At 45.8% G+C, this 26,904-nt stretch overlaps 1 protein-coding gene and 1 long non-coding RNA gene across 4 annotated transcripts; one reads left to right on the forward strand and one right to left on the reverse strand.

Moving 5' to 3' along the window:
* Positions 1-2,776: 2,776 nt before the first annotated feature.
* Positions 2,777-19,933, reverse strand: E2F8 (E2F transcription factor 8). Of its 3 annotated transcripts, none has more exons than XM_042958205.1 (13): positions 19,855-19,933; positions 18,541-18,667; positions 16,482-16,760; positions 15,811-15,967; positions 13,084-13,398; positions 12,697-12,858; positions 10,968-11,105; positions 9,003-9,206; positions 8,607-8,694; positions 7,825-8,356; positions 4,315-4,447; positions 3,812-4,200; positions 2,781-3,505 (listed from the first exon to the last, which is right to left on the reverse strand). In XM_042958205.1, the coding sequence occupies exons 2-13, from the start codon at positions 18,553-18,555 to the stop codon at positions 3,323-3,325; spliced, it is 2,595 nt and encodes an 864-aa protein (XP_042814139.1). In that variant the 5' UTR covers positions 18,556-18,667; positions 19,855-19,933; the 3' UTR covers positions 2,781-3,322. The 3 variants fall into 3 exon arrangements, with proteins under 3 accessions (XP_042814140.1, XP_042814139.1, XP_042814138.1); XM_042958204.1 differs by lacking the exon at positions 19,855-19,933 and adding an exon at positions 18,993-19,051; XM_042958206.1 differs by lacking the exons at positions 12,697-12,858; positions 13,084-13,398; positions 19,855-19,933 and adding an exon at positions 18,993-19,051 and having other exon boundaries at positions 2,777-3,505.
* LOC102951848 lies at positions 19,893-25,224 on the forward strand. The gene is made up of 2 exons (XR_006208252.1): positions 19,893-19,979; positions 24,686-25,224. It is a non-coding gene; the product is annotated as an uncharacterized LOC102951848 (long non-coding RNA).
* Positions 25,225-26,904: the final 1,680 nt, after the last annotated feature.

A 26,904-nucleotide genomic window follows, 5' to 3' on the forward strand; every position in this document is an offset into this window, starting at 1 on the left:
ACTTACTGGAAGGGCACAAAAGGCCGGCAGAATCAGTGGATGGCTGAGAATCAGGCTGGAACAGGAGTAGGTGCCATGGCCTTTCCAGAAGTTGGGAGACAGGAGCCCCAGCAACAACCTTGTAACTGGACCAGAGTGGTGAGGGGCCACTGCTAGGGACAAATGGGTCAAATCGCAGGGAGGTTGGCCTAGATTTACAATCCATGGGGTCCGCCTCATAATTCCTTAAGAGGAAACCAGGAGGCAGTTTGGGAAAAGAGACTCCATGCTGGGCAGATAACTTTGTCTACTACTGTGCTATTACTTGACATCTTTAAAGTTGCTTCCTGCTTTAAAAGTGAACGGACAGTGCTTCTCCCATGAGAGCCTTTCAGGTTACCATGTCCCTGTACTGTTTGCTTCTATGAGTGTCTATAAGACCAATGAACAAAATAATAAGACAAACAAATAAGGCAAAGACATATAGGGAAACTAGTGGGTTATTAGTTGTCCTGCTTTTGGTAATTTTATCACTGTATAATAGGGGTTGTGTTCATTATTTGTTGCTGCATAACAGTATTACCACAAACTTAGCATCTTTTTTTTTTAATGTTTATTTTTGAGACAGAGAGAAACAGAGCATGAGTTGGAGAGGGGCAGAGAGAGAGGGAGACACAGAATCTGAAGCAGGCTCCAGGCTCTGAGCTGTCAGCACGGAGCCCGATGCGGGGCTCAAACCCACTAACTATGAGATCGTCACCTGAGCCGAAGTCAGACGCCCAACCGACTGAGCCACCCAGGTGCCCCCACAAACTTAGCATCTTAAAACAACACAGACTGATCACCTCATAGTTTCTATGGGTCAGGAGCCCAGGAGTGGCTTAGCTGGGTTCTCTGCTTGGGGTCTAGATCCAGGGCTGTGGTCAAGGTATCATTTAGAGTTGCAATCTCATCTGAGGCTTGACTGCAGAAAGCTCCATCTGCAAGCGTACTGAGGTTGTTGGTAGACTTCTTTCCTTGTAGCTATAGGTGGGACTGAAGATTTCACTTTCCTATTGGCTGTTAGCTGCAGGCTCCCCTCAGCTCCAAGACACTGTCCCCAGTGCCTTGCCATGTAGGGTTCCCTAGTTGGGTTACACTACAATCTTAAGTAATGTTAGTACATAACCATGTACACATAACCACACATACACCATCACACCCTTACTGTATCCTGTTAGAAGGAAGACACAGGTCCCACCGACACTCAAGGGCATGAACACCAGGCAGCAGGGATTATGGGGGAACCTTATGAATCTGAGTAGAAGAACCCAGTGGGACAATCCTCAGAGCAGTCTTGAAGTCTAACACAGCTCATTCTTTCTGTGCATCTGATTTCCCTAAACCTCAGTCCCAGGGTGGGGTGGGGGGCAGTGCGGGTTACTTCTTATGAACTGATAAGGGGGCAGAACAAAATCCTGGCCTCCAGTCCCTCTAGTTCAGCTTTAGAGCAGAGAGCGGGGATGTAAGGAGCTTCATCGCCTCAGACCTACCATGACCGGGGTGGTTTCTCTTCACAGTTGTCTGGGTGTAGTTGAATCTGGTGGCCTCCACTGAAGTGTATCTTTTGCCTATATTTACCATTGGGCAAGTTACCTTCTCTTTGGTACTTAGTTACCAAGTTACCTTCTGCATGGAAATGCTTTCATTTGTTCATGTGCACATACTGTCTCCCTCAACTATATCATAAGCACGTTAAAGGCAGGAGACATTTCTTATATCAGGAACCATTCACATATCCTCCCAAGTAGGATGAAAGCAAAGGCAGAGGTACTTTGGAAGAAATAGTTCATATTAGTTCTCTAATGGTGTGAAGGAAGGGGAGTCTATAAGTCGTTGTGAAAATGTGCTCTCTTCGCTGTACTTGGTTATAGAAACAAAACATGTATATTTGAGAGGAATGACCTTACAAATGCTTAGAATACCCGGAGTGTGCTCGGTTCCTACTACGGCAGCTAGGCATACATGTGGAAGCGTATTCTAGCAATGGGATTCTGGACTTACTGCTTTAATCTCTGTGAGCCTGTGACCTCATCGTCTTAGCTCGGGGAGACTAGGTCTTTAAAATGTATAGCGCAGTACCTAGCATATAGTAAGTATATACGAAATAGATATCATGCTGATGCTTTAAGACCCTGACCAGTGAAGGCCCGTGTCAAGTCTGAAGGTGTAATTCATCCCCATAACAAAGGGGTCAAGGAGATGCACACGTAACAACACATTGTAGCTCGTTCCTTCCCTTAGAGCTCATGGGGGCTCAGTGTGGTAGTTTCTGGAGTAAATTAGACTCCCCATTGCTGTTTTCCCATCCCTGAAGTCGGGCTGTTTGGAAAGTGTGGTAGGACTGGAGCTGTAGCCCCCCCTCCTCTGTAGACGGCAGGGGACGGGGCCAGAGGCTGGCCATTCGCAGCCAGGGTAGGAAGTGCCTCTGCTCCTGTCTTTGGTTTCTAAGTGCCCAGGCCATGGTGGAAAGCTCAGGAGACTTAGCTGCATGTCCCGGGACAAGCAACAGCCTCTCCAAAGCCATTTTCACTCCAGAAAGTAGAGCCATGTGAGGGGGGGATCAAGAATGGGGAGGAACACGGGAACATTTTATACACTTGGCAGGTCTAAAGGAACCCAGAAGGTATTCTCCTTACCAAGGACTTGCCTCTGAGGTTAGTTTTCATTTTCTCCCAACAGCGTCCTAACTGGCCAAATGAAAATGTGAAATATATTTTAGAAAAGTTTTAATTTGAACAATTTATGATTAAAAATACAGTTTATAAATAATTTTTCCATAGACTTGATTGAGGATTGTTGCAAACTTTACAAAAGGACACACTGCAACAAGAACAGATTAAAGAAATTACAAAAAATACAGCTATAGCCCTCCTATTTAAAAATACAACATTATACATCACAGCATTTTCATTGTGCAAAGTTGAAGACGATGTGGCGTTGGGCATGTCACATATTCACTCAAAGGGAAGTCAACTTTAATATAGTTACTTTGCATAATAGCATAGGCACAGCTGAGACAATGAATCCTTCCCCCCCTCCCCCCTGCCCCGGCAGTTAATATACCTGAGGTTCAACTTTTTGCTTTTATCTGATACGACTGATGGCTGAAATTGGCTTAGTACAAATATATGTGTGTGTGTGTGTGTGTGTGTGTGTGTAGAGAAACAAGTGTCTGCTTTGAAATTAAGTAAACCCCCAACATATTTACAATATTTTTAGAGAATATGTTCTCCAAATCAGTCTGATTATATCTTCTCATTAAACAACTCTTTAGAAAATTAAATGAAGCCAGATCTGTCAATTAACGGACATCCTCTGTTGAGACTTCCAGTTTTCGCTGTGGGACAAAGAGAGTTCCCACAGAGGTTTTATTAGCACCATCGAAATCCATGCAGGATAGGCCCATTGGCTTCATTGGTCCGCCTGGGGTACGGAAGAAACTTTCGGCCACTGACTGTGACCCTTTGGGTGTCACAGGAACAGGCTGATCGGAAAGAGAGGAAGAGGAAAAGGAAGTCAAACCCACACAGATAGGAATGGCCTAATAGCCTCAGAGGGCTGGACTGGAAGGGCATATCGCACGGTAGGAGCCTGGCATAATTTGCAATTGGCTGGGGGTACTGTGGACTCTCTGGGTACTCTTCCTGGGTTTGGAAGGCAGCTAGGCCTTCAGTCTCCTCCTCCCATCCTTCCCCTCTCCAAAGAAGCAAAGCAAAAGCGAATCTCCTGTGATATTATTTGAGCCTTAATAACCCCAGGAAAAAATTCCACTGAAGGGAAATACTCTCACCTGTTGTGCCCCTGTCGCAGCAACTGATTGTCCACTTGGTTGGTTCTGGCCGGGGACTGGAGAGTCGTACCTGGTGGCCCTTCCTTGCTGAGTACCTGCATTTTCTGGTACAACACTAACAGGGTCTATTCTTGGAGACACAGGAACGGCTCCGGGGCTGGCAGACACCTGCACACTGGGGGAGATGAGTCCCAAGTGCTGCAACGTGAAGTTTACAATGGCTGAGCTCGGGTTCTGGCCGGGAATGGGGTGGCTCGAAGTGAGAGCCGGGCTGTTCCCGACAGGTACAGCTGCCACGGAAGTTGGTGAGACCATTAGCTTCAAAGGTGTTACGTGAAAAGAGGGAAAATTAACAGCAGTGAGTTCGGATGATGTCACTGGAATGACACCTGAAAGATAAGGGGGGAAAATATCTTAAAAGCGCAGGCATTTGTCCAAGAAGCTTACAAGGCTTAAGTGAACTTGAGCCCGACCCACATTTGAATAGTTTTACATACACTCACCTGTGATTGGGGAGCTGTAGATCCTGTGGTTTGGGGAAAGTGTACTTGAGTTTTCTTTACTAGACAGAATAGACTCTGCCCCCAGGGATGAGCACTGGGTGAGAGGGATTAGGTATCCTGATGGGAACAAGGCCTAGAAAACAAGGAGGAAGGATTTATTTTACACACAAATATGGAAGAAAAACGGCCATGTGCCTGTTCCAGGACTCCTATCCCTTAGTGGTTGGTTGTCTCATCAGGACCAAAGCATCCAATGGTATGGGCTATGGGTGGCCCATCTATATGGCTCCCTGAAGACAATATCCCTCCCTTCTATTCCTGACTTTTGAAAACCATGTGTGTCTTAAATGTTATCTGTGGTCTTAGGAAGCGTCCTAAAGCTAGCAGTCAGCCTGCCTAGAGATAGGATCTGCCCAACACATCCCCTCCCACTGACATCTCTAAGTGCTGCTATCAGACTTTTTGGTGTGATGTGGTGCTGTCAGAACCACGTTTAATGCCGTTGGATGCCATAATGGCATTGCTGTGTTATTCTATGGTTGTTCTTGAATTATGTAGAGTGGTAACTTCCCAGAGTGTTCCGAGGAACCCTACTTCCATGGGATGCAAGTTGTCCCTACTTGAATCGTGGTCCAACCTGCCATGGAAATGGTTAACTGAACAAAGGAAAATGGCGTCTTTACTGGAGAATTCCTGGGGGGCTTTAATGATGGCATGCATTGTAAATCCCCGAGGGGCATCCAGCAGGTAGCATTTCCCAGGCAATTTAGCAGCTAAACTTTTGGTAGTATTGGTATTCAAGGAAAACATTTTAAGAAATGTTGACTTAGAGAAGGGGGCTGCCAAATCCTGGGCCAAAATCTGGCCTCCTGTCCACTTTTGTAAAGAACATTGTATTGGAACACAGCCATGCCCATTCATTTGTGTTCTGTCCATACCTGCTTTCTTCTATTTTTACAATGGCATGGTTGAATAGGCAGCACGGAGACCATAGGGCCCACAGAGCCAAAAATATTTACTACCTGGCTTTTTACAGAAAAGGTTTGCTGACCCCTGATTTAGAATAAAGTAATTATACAACTACAGATGTATTCTTCCTAGCACTTTAGGTTCCGGTGATACCAAGCATGCTTATAACGCGCCAACTGAAGGGCAGGGCACCAGAGTTCAAAAACTATAGTTGAAAAGAGAACTGATTAGTTCGTACTGGAGACCCTCATGGCACAGAGCAAAAGCTTCAGGCAATAAAGTTATACCCTAAAGAGAAATGGCCAGTGTTGGGTTGTGTGTACCCCCCACCACGCCTGCTTGGCCCCCGTACTTTAGCAAACGGAGAGCCTGCATGGGTGGCTGAACTGCCTGAAAAGTCTGTTTCGGCCTTACCACGAGCAGGCCTGGCAAAAGCTAAAAGCAGCTCTTGTAACCTGGGGGCCCTCTTTTTATCTTCCTTCAGATCTTTCTTCTCACCATTGTCAAAACAACAGTCTACACTTTGATCTAGCTGTTAATAGGTCCCATCTTTTCCTTGGGAACCAGCGAATTCCAAATCTGCAAGGCTAACAGTGTTTCACGACACTGCTATTTATCAGTTTTGTTTCTGAAATGTTTGGCACTGTTCCCTGTCTTTACTCGTTGGTTGCTTGAAAGCCGCACGAAAAGAAAGTTTTAATGGGTGGATTTAGGCGATTTACAAGTAGCTGTTCTTCACTACCGTTCATCACACTCTCTCATGGTACAAGTTACCCTGGTGGCTGGTTTAATTCTTTCAAATCTTTAGCAAAACCTATGGTACTCTAATAATTATTTTTCAATTTTCTACAGACTACGTTCATCACAAAATCTTTCAACCTAAGATGCCAATTCCTTTTTTTTTTTTAATTAGAACTGTTAATTAGCAGGTTGAATGAATTTGGTATATTTCAGCTTGCATGCTTCTCATCCAGTCTACATTAGCTCTCTTATCCCTTTCTTCCTATTCTATCAGCCTGTTTTATGTTCATTGCCTGACATATTTGTGTTTGTTTATAAACTGTCTTCTCTCCACCCACAGAAGTGCAGATTCTTAGTAATGTTTGTTGAATGAATTAACACACAAATCTCTCATTTCCTTTGTTCAGCTTAGTCCGTGCTAAAAAGAAATGGTCAAAATGAAGTCGTAGAGATGAAAAGAGAAGCAGGGGCACATGGAAAATCTATCTACTGAAAATCCTAATCCTGAATAACTAAGCGAGCAACAGGAGACCATTATTAAATCATATCCATTGGCCCAAAGAGATTATGGACCTCCCAGAAAATTGAATCAAGCCAAAGCCTTGTGATTTTCCCCTTAGCATGTATATTACATGCAAAATGATAGTATGCCAAGATAATAGATGTTTTGAATGGTTACCATGAGGCCATCCTCAGGGAAGATTTGACAAACTCTAAAGCCTCTTTAATAACAACAGTTGCAGATAATACCCTTCAGCTTATACGGTGCCTTAAAAGGATCACAAGCCCCTTTATGTATATTATCATGTAATAAATTCACTTAACCTCACAAAAACTGTAACGTGGCCCTGGGGCAAGTATTCAAAAGCAACAGTCACCAAAGGCAGGTGCTGGGTTTGATTTGATCCAGAGCACGGTGCTTTATACCCAGTAGATGATCAGGAAAAAGTCGTGGAATAAATTCTTTATAGATGTGGAAAAACAAGATGTAGAGAAGGAAAATAACTTGAGTTAATAGCAGGGACAAAATGAGAAATTAACTTCTGCCTCCATGTTTAGTGGTGTTTATTTGGTGATAATGTCCTCCATATGTAATTGTCCTGAGGGAGAAAAATGAGATAGCCTATATAAAAATGCCTAGTACTTCTGCTGCCTGGTATATGGGTAAGCATCTAATAAATGTTAATTCCTTCCTGAACCTAACTCCACCTAGGGAAAACAATTACCTGGAACATCAAAGTCTCTAGAAACCAATGCATCAAGTGTACCTACAATCTGCCAAGATACGCTGGACTTTTCTGTTACGTAAAATAGAAATTTTGGTTTAAATTTTAAGTGGACAGTTAAAACAGAGGGGACGGTTTATCTTCCGGGCAACAGATGCCAGGTACGTGACATCCAACAAACATTAGGTAATGACTCAGAAAGCAGGAGTTACAGGAACCCTATGCATCCACCCATTCATTTGGGGTTACGTCTGCTTGTAAATTATTTAAGACTTTCGTGACAGCTGTTTGCATTCCAGTATGTGACACAGCAACAGACTTAAGGACAACCACCCGTGGTGCTTTAAAAAGAGAGCAAATAATCCCTTCCTCCAAAGGTTAAAAATGTCCCTGCCGTCATCCCAGTCAGGGGATTAGCTGTCTGGGGCTTTGTTTGGATTATGGGACACTAAGGAACAGAACCTTGTCTTCTGAGAAACTGCTCTTTGCTCTGGTAAATTTCACAAGCTACCAAATTCTCCTCTAATCAACCATGCCCTTCCTAAAGCTTTACACGGTTCGGGGCTGTACTTACTGTGGAGACACTGTCAAGTCCTTTCAGGTCCTCTTTAAATTTCTTTTTGGAACCACTGTCCTCGAGCATGCTTGCCCTCTTTGAGCCTCTTTCTCCAGCAGGCTCCTTGTCTCGGTTCTTTGCACCTGGTCTCTCAGGCACTGGCTGCAAGCTTCCAGGCCTGGTGGAGGCACCGGATTTGGTGGCGTCATTGGCTGCCTTCTCGGTGGTGGCATCTGTGGACTCTTTTGATCTTGTAGCTTTAGAAGAGGGGGCGGGGCAGACTGTCGGGCTCAGGCCTTGGGGTGGCGTCACGGTCTGGGCATGGGCAGGCTGCAGGTAGATGGCATAGGATGGGCCTGAAGGGGCCTGAGGTAGGATCATGGGCACTGCAGGTGATAATGGGCTGGGGATGAGGGGGACCACCCCCAGGGGCTGGATGAGGGGCGGGGCCGTCAGTTCCAGCTCAGCGTTTGCTGGGGTGTGCAGAGGAGACATTGGTTTGCAGTGCCCACATCTTTCCAGCTGTCCCTTCGCTTTCTTGCTGGGTTCGCTAAAAGACAAGATGTAAAATATGACACAGTGGAAACACATCTTCTCTAAAATGTTCTAAGACTGGGCCAGATTGTAGCCGTGCGTTTATGAAACGAGCAGGTAGCTTCTGTAATGACTGCATAAAAGTTACAGAGAAGACGGTCTCGCCAGTTTCCAAGGCTAGTGCGTATTCTTACGTAAAGCAAGTAATCCTAACGATGCAACATAAAAGTAATTCATCCTGCTACTAAAGAGTATTACTAACCTACCTTGACTGTTCTTCTAACTGCATTTTGCAAATAGCTGCGAGCTGAGCCATTTTACTTGGGAAGGGTGCCGGATTCTGAGCGCTCTCAGCTGATAAAACAGAAAGGGGGGCGGTGGTGTTGGTCACAGCAAAAGAAGGAATGCTCACACAGATAAAACATCATTGAAGTCAAAGGAACAGAAAACATGCACCTCCCTTCCAAATCACATAACCATTAAAACCCACCAATTATTTTTCGTCTTTTCATGCATACGTGAGTTAGGCTTCAAGTGAGTGGATCGGGGTATATGCGTATTGAAACAAATCTCTAACAAGTACCGTAGGGATCAAGTAAGCGAAAAAAAATCAGATAAAAAGGAATTCTTCAGAGCAGAGCCTGATGTGACTGAAAACATACCTTTGCTTGTCTTGATGGGGCTACTGGGAGCAGAATTTATCTTTCTTCGGTCACTTTCTATGCTCTTAACCAGTTTGATCAGAGATGGGTGTCGAGTGAAGTTTGGTTTCCCACGCGTGGAAAAGAGGTTTTTGGCACAGTTGTCTTTTGAAGGCCGCTTCACTTCTAGATCGGAATGGGGGAAAGGAAGGACTTGGCCACGTCCTGAAAGAGAGAAGGGCAGGGGGTCGAAACCCGGCTGGCTCGGCCTCCTTGTAGGAGATGAAGTCAAAGTGTAGGTCGAGAATGATCTTTCGGAATGAAAGCAGCAACATTTATAGAGCACCAGCTCTGGGATAGACACTGTCTGAAGGGCTTTCTGTACAAAACCTTGTTAATCTTATTTTAATTGAATTCTGAGGTAAGATTTCACACCTCAACATCTCTGAAACCCAGAGCATCTTACAGCCAACCAGTGGTGTGCTAGAGTGTAATCATTAGTGGTTTCTCTTTCTTATCATATATATATATAATCGTGCATCTTATAGTCAGTGGAGTCCTACCCTGATGAAATATGGTGGCTCTCACTGCTATGGACTGAATAATGGGGTCCCCTCAAGTCCACAGGTTGAAATCCTAACCCTCAATGTGATGGCATTAGGAGGTGGGGCCTTTGGGAGGTGCTTAGGTCATGAGGGTGGAGCCTTCTTGAGTACTCTTAGTGCTCCTATAAAAGAGGCCCCACAGCACTCTCTAGTCCCTTCTGCCATGTAAGTTATGACGAGAAAACAGCCATCTAGATAGCAGGCTCTCACAAGACTTCCCAGCCTCCAGAACTGCAATAAACTTCTGTTGTTTATAAGCCACCCAGTGTATGGTATTCGGTTATAGCAGCCTGAATGGACGAAGACGCTCTCAACAACTCCACCAGGTAGGTACTTCTTAGGAAATGCATCCCCATTTCAGAGACATTCATCAACTGACCTTGCTCTCTCAGCTAGTACAACGTGGGCCTGGGATATGAGCCCATCAGTCTGGCCCTGGAGCCTGCACTCTGAATCCCCTACACCAAAGGACCTCTCTCTGAGATGGCAGTTGACTCTTGAACAGGTTTGGACTCTGCAGATCCACTTATATGCAGATTTTTTACAGTGCAGTGCTGTAAACGTATCTTCCTTTATGGTTTCCTTGGTAAGATTTTCTTTTTTCTAGCATATACTTTATTGTAAGAATATAGTAGATGATACATAAACATACAAAGTATGTTTTAACTGACTGTTTATTTTCTTGGTAAGTCTTCTGGTCAACAATAGGCTATTAGTAGTTAAGTTTTGGGGAGTCAAAAGTTATATGCAGATTTTTTACTGCATTCCTAACCCCTGCATTGTTCAACAGTCAATATATATTCAAAACTGCAATAACCTTGCAAAGATACCACTCTTCTTCCCATCTTGCAGGTGAGGAAACAGCCTTGGAGATGTAACTTGTTCAAGGCCACATAGCCAATAAGAGGCTAAGTTTCCCTCTGCCTCCATGGCCCATGTTCCTGCTACTTTAAACATTTCTGCGTGGGATCTTTGATGGAACATAAAATGTCAGAACCCTGGAGCTGAGATGGAGACTAGAATATTGATATTGGAGTGAATTCACTTCATGTTCTCGATGTGTATAGGCTCTGTTATGGTCACTGGGTAGCCTAACAATTAAGCAATAGTAACTTATGTTTTGTGATGCTTTCCACTTTTTCAGATCCTGTCATGCACAGATTCTGCCTCGTGAGTACAGGGTTGGAGGTGTTTTGGCCCTTGGGTTGTTGATGGAACCAGTAGCCAGACTTTCCATATTGGCACTTGTCTTTGTCTTTCCAACAACTTATATATGTTCTTTCCATGTGGGAATGTGGGCAGGAAGGGGAAGGGAGAACATCTCCCAACGCACATTAATTGAAAACAATGAAGCAGAGAATGAAGGAAAACAAATACATACCACTGGGATTTGGACTGATTTCTGGGCCTGTCCATTTAAAAGCTGGTTTTCGGCCCCTTTCTTCCGTAACATGAACTTTCTTGATAAGATTCAGGCTACTCAGGACATTAGCTATATCATACAACCTCCTAATTTTTGCTAGAAAATAAAAGATATATACCACTTAATGGAATAATGAAAGATCAAAGGACTTTGCTTCTTGAGGACTTCATATATATTCAAAAAGCTATCCTAGTCATCAATGTCAGGCAGAGAAAAATGTGACTCTTTTAAGTTATTCTGGTGATACTGCATTAATTCAAACAAGAAAATAGTTTTAAATATTGAAAAGACTGTTACTGCTGGTACTGAATTTAGAAATGACAGAGGTTGAAAAAGGAAAAATGACTTTGTGAGATCACCCTATCGGGAACTATGTTACAGAATTTTTAATAAAAAGTCCCCATTACTGGTAATCCTCTAATGAAGATTCAGAAGAATTTTATGAACAAATAGAAATGAAGCGTCAATGATAAATGTATTGCTTTCCAACTTGTGACAGTTTATAACAATGAGATTTATTTAGTATCATAAGCATGGAGGGTGCTATAACCCATCAAAATGTGTAAATTTAAAAAAAATTTTTTTAATGTTTATTTATTTTGAGAGAAAGCGAGAGAGAGTCCGGGAGGGGCAGAGAGAGAGAAATCCAAGCAGGTTCTGCACTGCCAGTTCAGAGCCTGACGCGGGGCTCGAACTCACGAACCGTGAGATCATGACCCGAGCGGAGATCAAGAGTTGGATGCTTAACCAACTGAGCCACCCAGGTGCCCCCAAATTTGTAAACTTTTATATTGTCCTTATGTTATATGCAAATCACTGATTCGTTAATTCTACAAATCTTACACACCTTAAAAAGTTTTGTTACAAGAAACTGGTCTTTACTTCCAGCTTGATACTACAAAATTATAAATTGACCTTGTTCTTCGTAGCCATGCCAAAAGGTTTTGAATTCCCTGGGGATGCAGCAAATTATACATCCACAGTTCCTGGAATGGTTTCCAAGGCTGTGACTAACTAGCGAAACGCAGAGCTGAAAACTGTCTGGTGAGTCAGAAAAAGCATGCAGCCCATCCGTAGTGGGTTGAAATTGCACATCTCCCGAGCCAATTGCCAGCATTACTGCCTTTACTCTCGACTTAATTTTGTCTTTATAGAGACACTATCAACCTGGAGATGTCTGAATATACTTTCATGGGATTAGTGCAGCTTTACAGGAACGGGGAAGGAGTCGGTGTGATGGCTCCCGGGCACTCCGCACAGCGGTCCCCTCGTCAGGCGGGTCCCCTGTTCAGGCTAGCCTCATGCCCTACGTGGAGGTGTGCTGATACCCCCAGAAGACGTGGGCATGCTGCAGACCCTTCCCATGTGCTGAGCACTTCTTTCCACACTCTCCTCTTCTGGAGGCTCCTGCAAAGCCTGTCACTGAGGCGCGGGCAGAGCTCTGCATCGGGAACCCAGCCCAGGCCCCTTTCCTACTTCGAGCAGGTCTGGCTGAACCTATTCTTTCAACTGGGCTGCACGTCACTTCTGGGAACAATTTTAGAAGAGTTATTTATACCCTTCCCTATAAGAGCAGAGATCTGGGTTCCAGACCCACTTGACAATGTATTGCTCATTTAGACGTTTCTGAGCGACATTTTACGGTTTCAGAATAGGTCCGAAAGCCCACGGCAGTCCTGACACTTACTTTTAAACTTGCTTTTATCCAAATCTTCCACGTGGTCTTCCCCAATTAGAATCTTGGCAGCAATTTCTAGGCTTACTATCTGAGGCGTCGACACCAGAAACAGCATCACAAACTTCTGGCTCATCACTCTTAGAGACTTATCTTTGCGGCTGTTTACAGAAGCTTTGGAGGAGGAGGAGGATTAGAGAATTAAAATTCATGAAGGGACAAGTGACTTCTAAAGTAACAGGGCTAAAAATACCACAACCTGATCAGACAGCTGACAACCGCAGCGTTTTAGCATGTTAAAAGGCAGGATTTGCTTTAGAACCGCGTTCTCTAAGAAACCATTTTCTTTAGACCCAGGAGGAGGGCCCTGTGGCCCAGGCTCTTCCGACCATGGCTCACCTGCCCGAAATTCCACTCCAGGGAGTTCGACAAAACACATGTCCGCGTGTCCATTCTGGCCGGTGTTCGATTTGATGATATGATCCTCTAGGCTGATGGTCTTACCAAAGTCAAACTCTTGTTCGTATTCTTTCTTCTTGATCATCATAATCTGCTCGGCATACTTGTTCTCTTCCCCGACGCTTTTCAAAGTCCCCAGGGTTTTGTGGAGATTATGTCGCCCGTGCCAAGTGTATCTGTTTTTGGCCAGGCGGCTCACCATGTGTAAACTCTCTAGGACATTCACGATATCGTAAATGCGTCGCCGCTCAACATCTGCAAAGAATGAGCAACGGTACATAACGAGGATCAGGTTTTGCAACGTGTAGAGAACTGAGTAACTTTTTCTTCCACGGTTTATGAGTCAGCGGGTCTGGATGACACGATTCTACTTACAGTCAACAAAGAGCGTAAGGACGAGCCAGACACGTTTCTGCTCTCATAGCGTGTAAATAACGATAATAGGAATTGGAAAGGTAACATTTATTGAGGACCTACTCTGTGCCATACAACTTCAGGAAATTTTTATCCTAAACTGGTGAGGCAGGTATTATTATTCACACTTTAATGATGAGGGAAGGTGCCTCAGGCTGCTACGTAGCCCAGGCCAAGGCACGGAGCCAGTAAGTGACAAAACCAAGCCTTTTAATATTCTAAACCCCACACATTACAAGCTGGTTTTTTTTCATATTACTCTTCAAAGCACGTATGTGCACACACATGCACACACACATGTGCACACACACATGTGCACACACACAGGCAGTTGTCATAGAATAGGTACAAAGCACTGAGATTTCTTGCTGTTCCTGGAACTTGCCAGATGTGCCCTTGCCTGAAGGCCTTTTACTGGGCTGCTCCTTCTGCCTGGAATCCCTCTTCCAGATGCCCTCATCACTCCCCACCTCCATCTTTTCAAGTTCTTGCTCAGATGTCACCCTTTCAATGAGGCCTGACCTGACCACCTAATGTAATATTGCAAAAACACACTCCCAGCCCTCCTGGTCCCCCTCTACCCTGTTCTACATTTTATTTTTCCCCACAGCATGTATCACCTCCTAACATGTTATTATACCTTGCTTGCTATGTGCTTTGCATATCTGTTATGATCTCTGCTTATATGTCCTTTGCATACTCATCTATTCCCCCCGCTATAAAGTAGGTTCCACAGGAGGAAAGATTTTATTCTTTGTTTAAAAAATGTTTATTTAGCGGGGGGAGGGGCAGAGAGAGAAGGAGACAGAGAATCTAAAGCATGCTCTGGGCTGCCAGGGCAGAGCCCCACACAGGGCTCGAACTCAGAAACCATGAGATCATAAGCTGAGCCGAAATTAAGAGTTGGATGTTTAGCTGACTGAGCCACCCAGGCACCCCAGGATGTTATTCTTTTTATCCACTGATGTTATCCCAAGCTTTTACAGTATTGCCTGGCACACAGTAGGTGATCAACAGCTACCTGCTGAATTAAAAGTACAGCCTGCAAAGCTATAATTAAGTATGTGTGACTAGATGAACCTAAACGGCTATTCTTAAAATAGGAAATCAAGTCAGTATTTATAAACACGCATCCGAAGAGCAAAACTTTCTTCCTGGAGTGACAGCTATATATTAAAATATCCTTCCTGTCTCTTCAGTTTCAGACTCTGAGATTTCATGACTCCAAAAGTATCCCAAGTTTACCACAGACCACTTTCTAGCTGTAACTAGATTCAAGTCTATGAAAACAAGAATAAAGGGGGTAGGAGGATCACAGTAACTTGCCAAACACCAACAGGTATTGTCCTCAGAATCGCATTGAGTGGCAGGCGATGCTAAAGCCCTGCTTCTACTCATGGAACAGGCTCATCACAAACCAGGAAGATACCATTCTCCAGCCTAGCTCTTCAAGGAGAGAGTGAGGGAGCCCAGAGAGTGCAGACAAAAGTTCAAAGTTGTAGCTGTTTTTGAAACAAGTCATAAAACAATGTTGCCTTTCTCCAGGCGCCTGGGTGGGTCAGTTGGTTAAGTGTTGAACTGCAGCTCACGTCCCGCTCTCACCGTTGGTTCCTGGCTTGTTCCTGAGTTCCAGCCCTGTGTGGGGCTCTGCCCTGGAAGCCTGCTCCTGAGTCTGTCTCCCTGTCTCTGCCCCTCCCCACTCTTTCTCAAAATAAATAAACATTCAAAAAAAAAAAAAAAACAACCAACCAATGTTGTCTTTCTTTACAGCTTCAGAGCTTTTGAAATAGAATCAGAAGCAATCTCCGTTGTGATTTTTTACTTCTGTTTGAAAACTCACGGAAGTTGGAAACTATATGCCTTTATTCTTAAATTAAAAGGGCTTCAGAGGGGCACCTGCGTGGCTCAGTAGGTTAAGCGACTGACTTGGGTTCAGGTCATGACCTTGAGGTCCGTGAATTCAGCCCCGCATCGGGCTCAGTGCTGACAGTTCCGAGCCTGGAGCCTGCTTCAAATTCTGTGTCTCCCTCTCTCTCTGCTCACACTCTGTGTCTCTCTCTCTCAAAAATAAATAAACATTAAAAAATAATAATAAAAGGCTTCAGAGATTTATAATTTCCATGTGGCATTATCTGTGTCGTTAAGAACACTGGCTAGATGAGCGTGGGTCTGAAGGAGTAAGTCCATGAAGTCACTTTAATTATTAACCTGAAATGGTTATATGGTTAAATGGTGAGCTCTTTGCATACTTACTAAGTTCTTCAGCTACTTCATCAAGACAGATGTCATTGTTCACAGCAGGGTTGGGGTAGTTAGGGTATCGTGCTAAGAACTTATGACACAACAATCCTAAACTTTTTTCTTTTCGACTTGGTTGGGATTTCTCATATTCATCTCCAGATAAGTGTTCCTACAAAAGAAGAGGTAAGTCATGTCTGAATCGGAAATAGAGTTGGACAGATTTATTAGGGTCATCTGCCCTCGATGGCTAACACACTTAGCTTCAACAGCTGCAAAACTGGGGGTAGAAAAGTGGGAGCCAGTGTAAACCGCGTGCGTGGCAGATCGAAAGAGGAGGCTTGTGCTGAAATAAGTCAAAGGCTCAGGATTCCTAGTGCTATATTTCATGGAGTCCTGTGCTCCGAAGCAGGCTAATAAGTCTGTGGGTGTCGATGCTTCACATTGCTGGCACTTCTGTAATAGCTACTCCTCCCTGCTCCTACACACACACACACACACACACACACACACACACACACACACCAGCCTCCTCCCAGGCTAATAAGTCTGTGGGTGTTGATGCTTCATATTGCTGGCACTTCTGTAATAGCTACTCCTTCCTGCTCCTACACACACACACACACACACACACACACACACACACACACACACACCAGCCTCCTCCCAGCCTTTTGCAAACCTACGTGCAAACAATCTTTGGCCTCAGGTAATCCATTTCTGCTATCAAACAACCCCCTTTTCTGATCTCTATTTCGTATCTCGGGGCTCACGGCACTGATGAGCATTTTCAGGTTGGCTGTTGGTGTCCACGGTTCTCCCTGGGAGAGTTCCTTGGGCTTGGTGGGTGTGGTCAAAGGGCCAAAGTCAGGCTGTATCTCTGTCAACACTATATTTGCTGCAGTGGATTCTTTCAGAGGTGTTTTCATTAGTCCTCTTTTATGTGGCTCAAAAAAGAGATTTTCCTGGTTTAAAACAAGTAAATAATTAAATCCACCATAAAACAGGATTTATCATACAGCTTTCGATTCTAGAAATTGTACAATAAATAAAATATTGTCAAGGGAAAAGTGCCTATGAGGTTATAGGGCCGATTAAATTAGTAACTATCCCAATGATCACTTGACACTTACTGTCCTTTTTACTAGCTAAATTTCCCATTTTTAATTTTGTAGTCCATCCTATGTTCCAAGAATTGAACAAAAAAACCTTTAAGGCAGAATTTTAAAACCTTTTTGACATCATTTTTGATTTAGAATAGTGTTGCAGTTAGTATAAAGCGTTCCCATACACCTTTCACTCAGCTTCCTCTAATAGGACTGCTAATTTTAAATGATCCAAAGCTCCTAGGAGTGACTTTTACACACAACACTGCAATAAGTGAAGGCCTACATGGCAGAAACCATGTCCCATTCATCTGTGTGTGTCTCATCTGGCACATGGCTCCATACACTGAGTGCTCAGTAAAACACCACTGATGTGGAAGAGTCAGAAAGCCAAGGAGACCAGGGTGAGGGCTGGCATATGGTCATACTTACAGGCAAAAGCTAGAAGGGAGCAAAACCCAGAGTGCCGACGAGCAAAGCAAGTCTGCTCTTACAATATTTACCCTTCTCACTTTATAGAAGGAAAAATGGGGCCCCATAAGATAAAATTAGTTACCCAAAGTCACAAAGCTGGTTCCTGGCAGAGGCAGGACTGCCACTGAGACATGATGGTAAATGAATAGCAGTTCACAAGTAAGAGTAATGGAGACTATGTTTCTTCCACTTTTGGACACTGGGGACTTCACACATTCTTACTCTCTATCTATCACTATTTTAAAGGAAATGCTTGGAATGACAATAAGTAAAAGAACACAGAGACTCACTAATTCCCCAGTGACTTTAGGAACAAAGATTAATGGGGCTGTTAAACATGTCCGTGATTCCTTAGGACTTATCAAGTGCTTTTCTATTTGTATTCTCACCATATCCTACATGTAATTCTGGTCTGCAGAAGAGGAGATGCTGGCTGAGAGAGGTTACACAGGCCTTGAACCTGAATGTCCTCAATCCAACTATGGTGTTCTTCCAGGGAAATCAGTGTGACGAATACAATGGGGGACCCTCCTGGGCAGGTGCACCTGAAAGGTGCTGACCCAAGAATGGGATTTCTCTAAAGGCTGCTGTCCTTTACCTCAGACTATCAGACACAATAGCAATTCTCATTTGACTAGTATCTAAACCTTTTAGGAACTTTGCCTTTTTCAACCTATCAGTAGCTGGACGCTGATCAAGACACCCCTACTGACAATTCTTATTTACAAAATGCCTATCTCACAAATAGTATTTATGGCCCCCAAGTTTAAGAAGCTGCTGATTCAGTAGAAAATCATCTCAAAAAGAAATCTGATCTCAAAATGTCAGATGCCCTCTCTAAATTCTAATTGTTCAAGAATTCTGAGAAATATCATAATGCAGCTAACGAATTTTATTATTCTTAAAAAAATACCTTTTCTCTCTGCTTATTTCTTTGAGACTTCCATTTGCAATCGAACTATTAAAAGCTTTGGATTACCTTAACTCTGGCCAAACTCTTCCCCTCTTTAAAAATTAAATTTCCCTTTTTTTTGGGTTTTTATAGAAGCTAACTAAAAAGGGATGTAGCTGTAATAAGATATTGGATATGGGAAAATCATAGGGTTAAATCAGGATGGCATTGCTTTTAAAACTGCGAGGATGAATACTAAAGTTAAAAAGGTACCTTTTCATTCTCCATTCTGTAAATTTCTCATACATTTAGAGTTTCTTTAAAAATGAAAAACTGGAGTTGCTCCCAACACCCTGATGGTTTAAGTAGTTCAATCAGTTCTATTAAAACGTTTAATATCCTTAAAAAGAAAAGGAAATAAAGTTAAAGAAAAATAAAACCAGGAGATCGGCTGAATATTCCCTCATGGACACCAGAGGCCACTTAAACAAAGACTAACGAAAAAATGACAAATTACATTTACATTTTATTCCCGACCAGAGATCACGCTCCTGGGCAGAGAACTCCCATCAAACGCCAGTAAATTCCTTCAGCAAACCGATCCACTGTCATGAGACTCAAAGCAAACCACAGAACTTCCAGTGACAGCTTTCTCCCACCTTCAGGGACGGCACGCCATTCTCCAGACCCCACCGAAAAGGACTGTAGCAAGCACTAGCACCCACCTGTTCACAGGTCAGGGTTGGGGACGGAGCCAGCGTCCCAGCCCTGCTTCCGGCTGAGCAGACACGTCCCCAAGCATCTGGATAAAAGTGTACATCTTGATGCCTGAACTTTTCCCCTGACACACACTTGCACAGGCTCAGCAGTAAAGACTTGGGAAATAGCTTGATGGGAAACTTCCAAATTCAGTTCTTAAGTTCCGAACATACTCCGGGTATTTAAAGAGCGCCTTATGATTAAGACTTATTCTTTTTTTTTAGGACATCCTTAAAAGATGAAAGGCGCTGTGTACGCTCAATTCGGGTGGCGCGTTCACGCCACGATGTTGGATCTCACCAAGGAGGCTGCATTGGTTCAGTGAAGCAACCAGGTACAGTCCCCTGGCCGCCACCCGCTCCGCGCCCCGCGCACTTCCCCCTCCGCCCAGCCAACTACCCCTCCCCCCGGGCCCAGTCCGCGCGCCACCAGCCCTGCAGTTCCCGGACAGCATCCTCGCCGTTCCCAGGGCAACGATTCCTAACCAATCAGAGAGCTGGACGCGGGCCTGCGATTGGTTGGTGGCGCCAGGGGCGGGTCCGGACCTTCCGCCTTCGATTTAAAAATTTGGCGCGGAAAGCCGGACCGTGGCCGGCACCGCCCCTTGGCTGCGCGGGGCTTGAGCGCGGGCAAACCCGCGCCCGGAACCACGGTATCCCCGCCCCTCCCCCTCGCTCGCCCCCTCCCCTCTGCGCGGGAGCTCAGCTCCTCCCTCCACGGCCCCCGGCTGAGCGAGAGGCGGGAAACGGCCGTCGCTGCCGCAGCCCTCCCGATCCCTCTCCCGGTGCCGGGCCGGCTGGGTGCCGCATCCCTCTGCGTCCCGCTGACCTGTCAGTTCACTTCACGGTTGGAGCCTGCGGGGGCTGAGCGGGGGACACTTCGGCACCGCTTTCCCCGCTCAGGTCCGGGAGCCCGCGTGTCGGGCCGTCAGTCGGTCCTCACGCTGCGCCGAGGTGGGTGCCACGGAGGGAAACGCCGGGACCAGGCTTGGCGGGCCGGCGGGCGGGCGGAGGGAGCGTGACCGTCCAGGAGCAGTCAAGCCCCCGATTTGAAATTAACCCGCTCCCGGCGCGAGCCGATCCCGCGGGCTGGGAGGGCCGCTCCCCTCCCCCACGCCCGCTCTTCCCGGCCCCGGACCCCGCGCGCCAATCGCAGCCTTCAGACAAGAGCCGGCGGCGAATCAGGGTGCAGGCACCGCCCTCTGGTCCGCCTCCGAGACAGAGTTGGGGGAAAAGTTCAGCAACTTTTTTTTCCTTTTTTTTTTTTTTTTTTTTTTCCCCCTGAATACCCCCTCCCCTTGCTAAAGTTGGGGAATGAAGTTTGGCCCGCCCGGGGCACGAGGACTGAGAAGCGGGCGCTCTGCGATTCCCGGTCTGGCGGTCCCACTCCCTGCCCAGCTCCAGATCCACTCACCTGCCCTCCGGACCCCAGCCGGGACCGTCCCCCCTTCCGTCTCTGGCATGCATTATTGTGCTGCCCACCACCTGCCCCATGGCTTCTAGAAAATTGGTGTGCAGAGGGGGAAGCCTGACCAACTGGTGCCCAAACTCGTTAGGCGTGGGGTCTTGGCCGAGATGTGAGAACTCAGGTGTAGGAGGAGGAGTAGCAAGGTTGAAAACCCGCCAAGCCAGTTCCGGGCGTCTGCCTTCTTCCCTCCCGTGGTCTCCCACCCGCTCGTCCTTTTCCCCTCCCTAGTCGTCTTCCCTCACTTTCCCCTCTTTTTCCGGTTTCCGATCCTCGGACAGTTTCAGCATGGAATATTGCAGAGTTCTAGATTGCAGTAGGATTGGGAGACGCTCTAGTCCAAAGCCCTCGTTTTGCAGACAGGGAAACCGAGGCCCGGGGCGGCAGAGCTGCCTTGCCTGTGCCCGGATTGGGTTGCCCTGCGTTGGCTTGCCCGGCGGTTCTCTGCCTTAAAGCGTTTCCCCTTTTCTGGGGACCTGTGCTGGAGTCGCGGTACCGCATGTATTGCCCAACCGCGCCTAGATCAGGGCGCCCATCTACCGACGGTTTGGTTTGAGCTCTTCCCCCTTTTTTGTGGTCTCGCGTCTCTAAGCTCCAGCAAGGCCCACGACCCCGATCCCCCAGTCCCACTCATACTTACGTGTCAGTGAATCACCAGTGCTGATTTGCAGCGCGGGACAGTCTCCTATCCCCGAACAAACGCAATGTAAGGGCGGGGATGCTGTGCTACGGTGGCTGGGGTCGTAGCGCTGCAGCGACAGACCGTAGGACCGGGGGTCCGGGTGGCGAGCAGTGGCTTTTTCACCCCGCAGATCTCAAGCCTAGGGCTGCACAGGGTGGCTGTCCCAACGGTTAGCGCCCTGGTGTCCCTGTCCTCTCCTCCAGCCGCCAGCCGGGGGGCACGGGCCATATCGACTTCAGGCAAATGTTGCTCAGGAAGGCGCTTCTACTTGGAAGTCGGCCTTTTCGCGGGTGCTGTGCAGATGGTCTCAGATTTACAATAAAGAGAGTGACTGGGCAGAGTCTCACCACCACCAGCGCTAAGCAGCTGGTTTTTATTGAACTAGGGTACACCTTTTCTAGAGCAAGGTGTGGTGACACATGCATGAACAAAAGGGGGGCGGTGTTTCTGCTTTAGCCACAGTTTCAGATTTTTGCCTCCCTGTCCCCCATCCCCAGCCCTTAGGGGAGTGCTCCCGTTCCCCTGCGTTCAGGGGCAGTGAGGAATGGGTTCATACCTGATCTACGTGGGCATTTATGCCCCAGATCTGAGTGCCAAGGACCTGTGAGGCACACAGTGCAAGGAACAGCCACCTCTGCTGACACCGCACAGATGGCATCTCATTTGATACTCAGCACAGGTGTTAGTTAACCACGGGCCATGAAAGGGAAGCAGAGCATTTTAAAGTAACCATCCCTAAATGACAGGGCTGGGATTTAAAGCCAAGTCTTGTTTACCTCTAAGGGCTTGCCACTGAAAGCTCTCTTCTTCACTGTGCTGGTGCCTGCCCTCACTTCCTTCACAGGATAGTTGTGTCCCTCTTTCTAGAGAAGGAAACTGAGGCACAGAAAGGGTTAAGTGATGGCCACGTTAGCTGTTGAGTCAGAATTGGAATCCAGGTCTCCCTGCTCCCGGTTCATATATCATCCGATTTCACGGTCTCTGAAAGTTCCTATGAAAACAAGGTTGGCGACACCTGAGAAGGATCTTTAAGCATCTGCCCCTCCCCGCACCCCAGCATAACAAAATAGAGAAAAAGCAGGACGTGTAATCCTTGTTTTAAGTGACAATTGTCATATCTTATTGAAGCATGTGAAAGTACAATCCAAGTCACTGACTGATGAAAAGTAGCTCTATGAAGAGTGAAATGGTGTGGTTTTGAAGTCTTAACTCTTTTTTATGTAAGAGGTAATGAAAAAGCAAGCTGAAGCCTTTCTCCTCGACACTATCGTGTGTTGGTTTGAAATTCAGCATGAATATAAAAGGAAGCTATGAGACTACTGAAAGCTTTTCTCTTTATTGCGCAGCTGAGAAGGGAGGATGAGGGGGCAGGTTGGAAATCTTGTAACTTTCCCATCAAACATGCGTTCTGTCGATTAGTTATAAAATCCAAGGGAATATTCGTTTATTTATTTCTGGTCTTTTGTTCACCGTGTTGTGTAATCTGTGTCTCACTGAAGTTAGACCCGTTTTTCAACTCTATGCTGCTACCCTTTATGGTTTGCACAACTTGGAGGGTGAGATGTTGTGTAATACGTTAAGCACTAATCAAGGAGAAAAGATACCAGACGTGAGGGGGAATGATGAGTGCTGTCTGAGGTGTCTAGATTCAAAGGTAACATTCAGGATTTGGGAATCATGTGTCATCACCGGAGCCGCACTCAGTGAAAAGAGCAGCGTCCCCCGCCCCCACCCCAGGGCTAGAGAGGGAGGTGCCCTAGCTGGTGGGGCTCCTAGACCTTTTTGTCTTGCCGCCCACCTCCCAAGTTTGACCAGGGGGCAATGTGGGGGTTGCGCTTTTTCAACAGCATGAGTTGGCACAGCCACCACAAAACAGCTGTCTAGTGCTTTAAATGGCACAAATCTCCAGGTGCAGGGTTAGATCGCAGCTGCTCGTGACCAGATCCCAGTCCTCCCCGGTTCTTTCAACTAGTTACTCTGTCCCCAGATGAATTGTGCTGGGTCCAGTCTGGGCAGGGTTTAAAGAGGGTGGATACAAGCAAGGGACGCAGGCGGTGGGACAAGCCTGGATCTATCTGGCTTGTGCCGACTGTGGAGCTAGATTTGGTCCGAACCTGTTGGCAGGGGTAGGCGGCTGTGGGAGAAGTCCCCTGCAGCTCTCCTTGGCTTCCTGTGGGAAACCTCACTCAACTGATGAGCCCTGGATGGATATCTGCAGCCCTGGACTCAGCTGCAGCCGCAACAGTTGCTTCCATATATCGAGCAATTACCACATCTAAATTTTTTAAATGCTTTGGGGATAACTGAACACAAAATACTGAAGGCCCTTTTATAGAATGGGAGTCTGAGTTCTGTGCTCGCTGTATTACTATGTCATCCAATCTTAAAATTATCACAGAGCTGAGGATCATGTAGTCTTAGTGCTTATTTGTAGATTGGAGGAACCCATTTTTTCCAGGTTCTAGAGCATTAAAAATGTATATATACAGATTCCTGGGAGTGGGGGCAGGAATTTATTACATGAAAAAGTCCCAGTCAGTGCAGGAATCCCAAAAGCTCCATGGTTAGCAATGATTACCTTTTGCTTGAAGTCTGGTCGTGAAAGGTAACTGGGCTGACCCCCCTTTAGGCAGATTCCTTATGTCCTGTCTTGATCACAACCCTGTACACCCATCTCTGGCACAGACACCCCATCTACACCACTGTGAGCTCCTGGAGGGTGGGGAGAGGGACTTCCTTATCTCTTTGTCCCCAGAGTGCCCAGCTGGGTACCTGTCCCAGAACTGGAGCTTGGTGAGCTTGGTAAGTGTTGGTTCATTGAATAAGGCCCTAGTCTCGAGTGCCATCTCGCCAAGCCCAGAAGATACCTTGTCTTTTAACCTCTTTATCTTCAGGGCCAAGTTCAATGCCTGACACCTACTTGGTTCTCAATAATGTTAGAGAAAATGAGCTCATAATTACCATCCTTAAAAAAAAATTTTTTTTTTTACTTCAACTACTATTTCCACCTCCCTCCCATACGCATAACTGTTTTATCTATTCATTTACTAAAGCACAGTAAATGCATAGCATGTCCTGAATGCCTTCCAAGCCCTGAATTAGGTGCCCTGTGTATACAGGTGAGTGAAAGAGGCCAAGTCCTTGCCCTTTTGGAATTTACAGTCAAGCAGGAGAACAGTGGCACAAAGCGTTAACTGCTGTTACTATTATTACTATTATCATTTTATTTTTTTCTCCTAAATGTGAGACCTCTCTGCCGCTCCTCAATCTAGCAGATGTGACTTTTCTCTACATTCTTCCTCTGTTGTACTTATTTAGCGACTTAGTGAGTTTTCCGTAGGTATTTTTCTCCCCTAGGAACCCGTATTCTGTTCTTTTCCTCCTTTCAGCCACATGTAGGTAGGAGTCACTTGCTCTGAGCCCAGGGACTGTGCTGGGCACTTGTCCTCTGATGACAGAGACAAGGCCCACCTTTCACTTACCACTCTTCTTTCTCTCTTTTTCTTTTTGCAGGGACATGACCTTCATTTGGAGAAGTTGTTTGCTTTTCTGAGTCTTTCACACTGCTGCTTCAGAGTCACTGGAGGAGGCCTGGTTTCTCATGGAATGATCACTGAAGTCAGCTTAAGTTAGTTACTTCAACCTCGGCCCCGCTGTCACGTGTGTCCTGGAGTGGGGAGCCGGGAAGACAGAACAGGGTCCCGATCAGCCACATCGGGCTCCGTGGCATCTCCCCACAGGCTTCCAGTCCGTCACCGAGCCCTCCAGTCTCCCACTTCTTCCTCTAACAGTGCCTCCGTGGCACCTGTGAATTCCCCTTAAAGTCATGGATTTCAGGATCTGATTTGACCTAAGATATCCCACGATACCCAGACATAATTTGGTAGAATTTAGCTGCTCACTGTACTGCTTTATCATACAATACAGAGATTGACTAGGACATACATAATTCCTTTTGTTGACAAACTACTTAGGATCTTCCAAAAAGAAGTAGGTAACTCTCCTCTCAGCTTTCACTGCAAATGCTCAATAAAATCTCACAGTATGTTTCAGTATGGAAATTGGCTACAGTAGATTGCATTTGAATCTGCCCACAAAATGGATAGTTTTACATGTGCGTTTTAAATAGCGCTGAGCTTTGTTCCAAATTCAATCTCGGAAGTAAGAGTCTATAATTGTTTTCAAGTTAGTTCGAATGATATGAAATGACATTTTTTTATTACAAAAGGAAAGATACTGGTTAACCAAAATTTTCAGGTGCTCGTTATAGCTTGGTGTCATTGTGATAATGTCGCATCTACGTCATATCATAGATGGTTGCCTCTTAAGGAAACTCGGGGTTTGGAGAAGGGAGAGGCATCTTCCTGTCGGTTATCTTCTTTCAACGAGGATAGGATGTGGATACAAGTTAGGGCTTTGGAGGGAAATAGACCGTGGTTCCAAGTCACCTCATCGTTACATCTGTGTGACCTTAGCTAAATTACTTAACATCTCTGAGCGTCACATTCTCCTCCTCACTGAAGTAGGGATCAAAACACCCACCTTGAAGGGTTGCTGTGGGGCTAGATGAGATGAGGGATGTAAAGGACTTAGCACAACGTTCGCACATTAGGGTAAGTACTAAGTAATAATTGTTATATTCTTTTTTAAAAAAATTTTAATGCTTGTTTATTTTTGAGAGACAGACAGAGTGTGAGTGGGGGAGGGGCAGAGAGAGGGAGACAGAATCCAAAGCAGACTCCAGGCTCTGTGCTGACCGCTCAGAAACCACGAACGCGGAGCTTGAACCCCTGGACTGTGAGATCACGACCTGAACCAAACTCACGTACTTAACCTACCGAGTCACCCAGGTGCCCCTGTTCTACATTCTTATGATCCAGACAAATCAAGATTCCTTTTTGTTTTTTGTTTTTTCTGGTTGTGATCACTCTGGGGAAAGAGATTCCCAGGAGCCAGACTATTTGGCCAGGAAATCGTGCCTCCTGACCTGCTGGGTCTGCGTCTTCTGTCTCCTTCCGCTACCTCCCGCCATCCCCTGCTACAGGGAAGCTGTGCTCAGTGCTCAGCTGTGGGGGCAGGTCTTTGAAACCTACAACTAACAGTCTGCTTCAGCTTTTTTTGCGGGGGGAGGGCGGACTTCATTTATAGATATGCTTGAGAAAGATACACTGAACAAGAAAAAGTACTCTAAGATAACATATTCTTATCTCTTAGTAGAATTGGTAAGTGCATCCTAATTTAAGGTTTCTCATCTAGTTTGTTGGCTCTATTAGTACATATTGCCTTCTCCTGCTCTCTGCTGTTGTATCTCTTCTCCCAGCATATAAACATCTTAACTGCTCTAAGCACAGCCCCCGGCATTGAGTTGATTTGGTTAATACTGGCCAACTGGCTTACAACCCAAAGACTCTGGCTCTAGCCCTGGCTGTGCTGGCTCTGTGACCTAAGGTAAGCCATGAACCTCTTTGTACCTCAGGCTCCTTTTCTGTGAAAGGGGCTGGAAATGTCTGTGACATAAAGACTTCACGGATGGTGTGGGACCAACCGAGGCAACAAACTTAAAAAAAAAAAAAAAAGAAAACATTCATTTGTATTTGATTGTAAGGAAATAGTCTGATTAATATGATCTAGTATCTTGCTAGGAACTGTCACATGCTGTGTGATCTTAGACAAGCCACCCAACTCCTCTGAGCTGCACTTCTCCTGTGGTATGGAAGGGGGAGAGCAGACTT

Source organism: Panthera tigris, chromosome D1 (assembly GCF_018350195.1).
Source record: "Panthera tigris isolate Pti1 chromosome D1, P.tigris_Pti1_mat1.1, whole genome shotgun sequence".
Taxonomy (NCBI): Eukaryota; Metazoa; Chordata; class Mammalia; order Carnivora; family Felidae; genus Panthera; species Panthera tigris.

Bases quoted from the DNA above. Each gene is read 5' to 3' on its own strand.
- E2F8 (XM_042958205.1), bottom strand. The intron at 4,448-7,824 runs GTAAGTACAGCC...CTTGTTTTCTAG, and splicing joins GACTTGACAGTGTCTCCACA to GCCTTGTTCCCATCAGGATA. The intron at 3,506-3,811 runs GTGAGAGTATTT...CTTTCCGATCAG, and splicing joins CTGCGACAGGGGCACAACAG to CCTGTTCCTGTGACACCCAA.